The following is a 1,663-nucleotide window of genomic DNA, read 5'->3' as shown; positions in this document are numbered from 1 at the left end:
CAAACAAACAAACAAACAAACAAACAAACAGAATGTGGGCTTGTTTTTTTCAAACAAATTATATGTTATGGACTCTAAATCTCTTAATTTGGTTTCAATGACATTGGATTTATTGAAAAATGAAACGATTTTGAGGAGTTGACCCCTAAAGTTTCCACAGTAACTTATTTAATTTTTTGATCTTTCTAGTACTTTTTTGCCTTATAATATAAAATTCGAATGTTTGTAATTAGTGTGAAATGAAATCCTTTCAAATATATGCCATGAGAAGGATGTGTTACAAATATACAATATTGCAAACGTTTATTTTGTATGCTGAATAAGAAAAAATCAGTTATAATACAGTTTTAACGCAGTATCCAGTGTGTGAATTATTTAATGAAATATTTGATCTTTACTTTTTGTTCCCAGGGAGGTTATATTCAAAAGAAAAAGGAACTGTGGGGAATATGTATCTTTATTGCAGCAGTTGACCTAGATGAGATGCCATTCACTTTTACTGAGCTACAGAAAAACATAGAAATCAGGTAAAGTTTCTTGTATAAATATAAGCCTCTGCCATAAAAGGAAACTAATTCTGGACTTTCCTTTTAATAGACTTTAGTGAATTAGTGAGAAATGCTAAAATCAAGTAAAACGTAAAGAACTTAGGCCAAATAGTGAACTGCTGTTCTCTCATGGAGCTGTTATGAAAGTGTATTTATGCTGTATTTCTTTAAGATGTAGCAGTTTGTGTCTGGAAAAATTTTCGTTGTGTCTCTCACTATTCATGTGTAAGCTTTCTTCATTGTGGCTGTTAATAAAGTGAACAGAAAAGCAAGGATTTGTAAATAGGCTTGTTTTACATTAAAATCTTTATATAAGTAGTTTGAGTTTATCTTAAAGGAATTTAGGTAAGGTTTATTAAAGCCTAAGATTGTTTTAACATAGAGGATATTATAGTTAAACGCATTTTTTCAGATTATATATTGATTTGAACATGCTACAATACTTGAGCCAGTAATTACTTAATAGGTGTTTGTTGTTGAGTTTATAAGCCTCATAAGAAGAGCTTATTAATGTGTTTTCAATAATGTATGAACTTTATCTTCAGAAAGTATCCAGGACTTCCAGTCATTTTCTTTGCAACATATTTACAAAAATGCAACAGTATATATTTTTACCAAATAGGTAATTATGTTTCTCCTTGAACAAAGACATCTAGAATTAAACATAATTGATATTTTATTTAAATGAGATAGATTGAATTGTTGCATTTTTGAAATACTTTTTTTTGCTATATCTAAATAAAAACAAAGGCCTTGCTTATTCATAAATATACAAAATAATAGAAATAACATAAATAGTTTGTAGAGTCAATACCTGCAACACCACAGGCACTCACTGCTTCTCTCCCTTCCTTCTTTTCTTCCCTTAAGTTTCCCCTAGAAAAAACGCTTTGTTGTAACAATTTAGTTTTCATGGTAATCTCAGGACAGGAATTCCCATATACCTGAAAAAAACTGGAACTGAGAGTAGTTCTTTAATAAATGCTATTCTGAGGTAATAAATGCTATTCTGAGGCTGATTTCTTTTTCTCTGGATATATCTGCACATTTGTTCCTTTCTCTTTTCTCTTCTAATCAACATTCTGATCTTCTATTCTTTGTCATTTCTACTCTTT

At 29.7% G+C, this 1,663-nt stretch overlaps 1 protein-coding gene across 1 annotated transcript in view; it reads left to right on the top strand.

The window, feature by feature from the left end:
- Positions 1–1,663, top strand: part of RB1 (retinoblastoma 1) — a 198,301-nt gene that overhangs the window by 48,973 nt on the left and 147,665 nt on the right. The window contains exon 3 of the mRNA XM_011998626.1: positions 412–527. Coding sequence (XP_011854016.1) covers positions 412–527 — 116 coding nt within the window. The remainder of the gene's footprint in view (positions 1–411; positions 528–1,663) is intronic.

The sequence above is a fragment of the Mandrillus leucophaeus genome, unplaced genomic scaffold, assembly GCF_000951045.1.
Source record: "Mandrillus leucophaeus isolate KB7577 unplaced genomic scaffold, Mleu.le_1.0 Scaffold577, whole genome shotgun sequence".
NCBI lineage: Eukaryota > Metazoa > Chordata > Mammalia > Primates > Cercopithecidae > Mandrillus > Mandrillus leucophaeus.
This window is presented reverse-complemented; position numbering and strand designations above follow the sequence as displayed.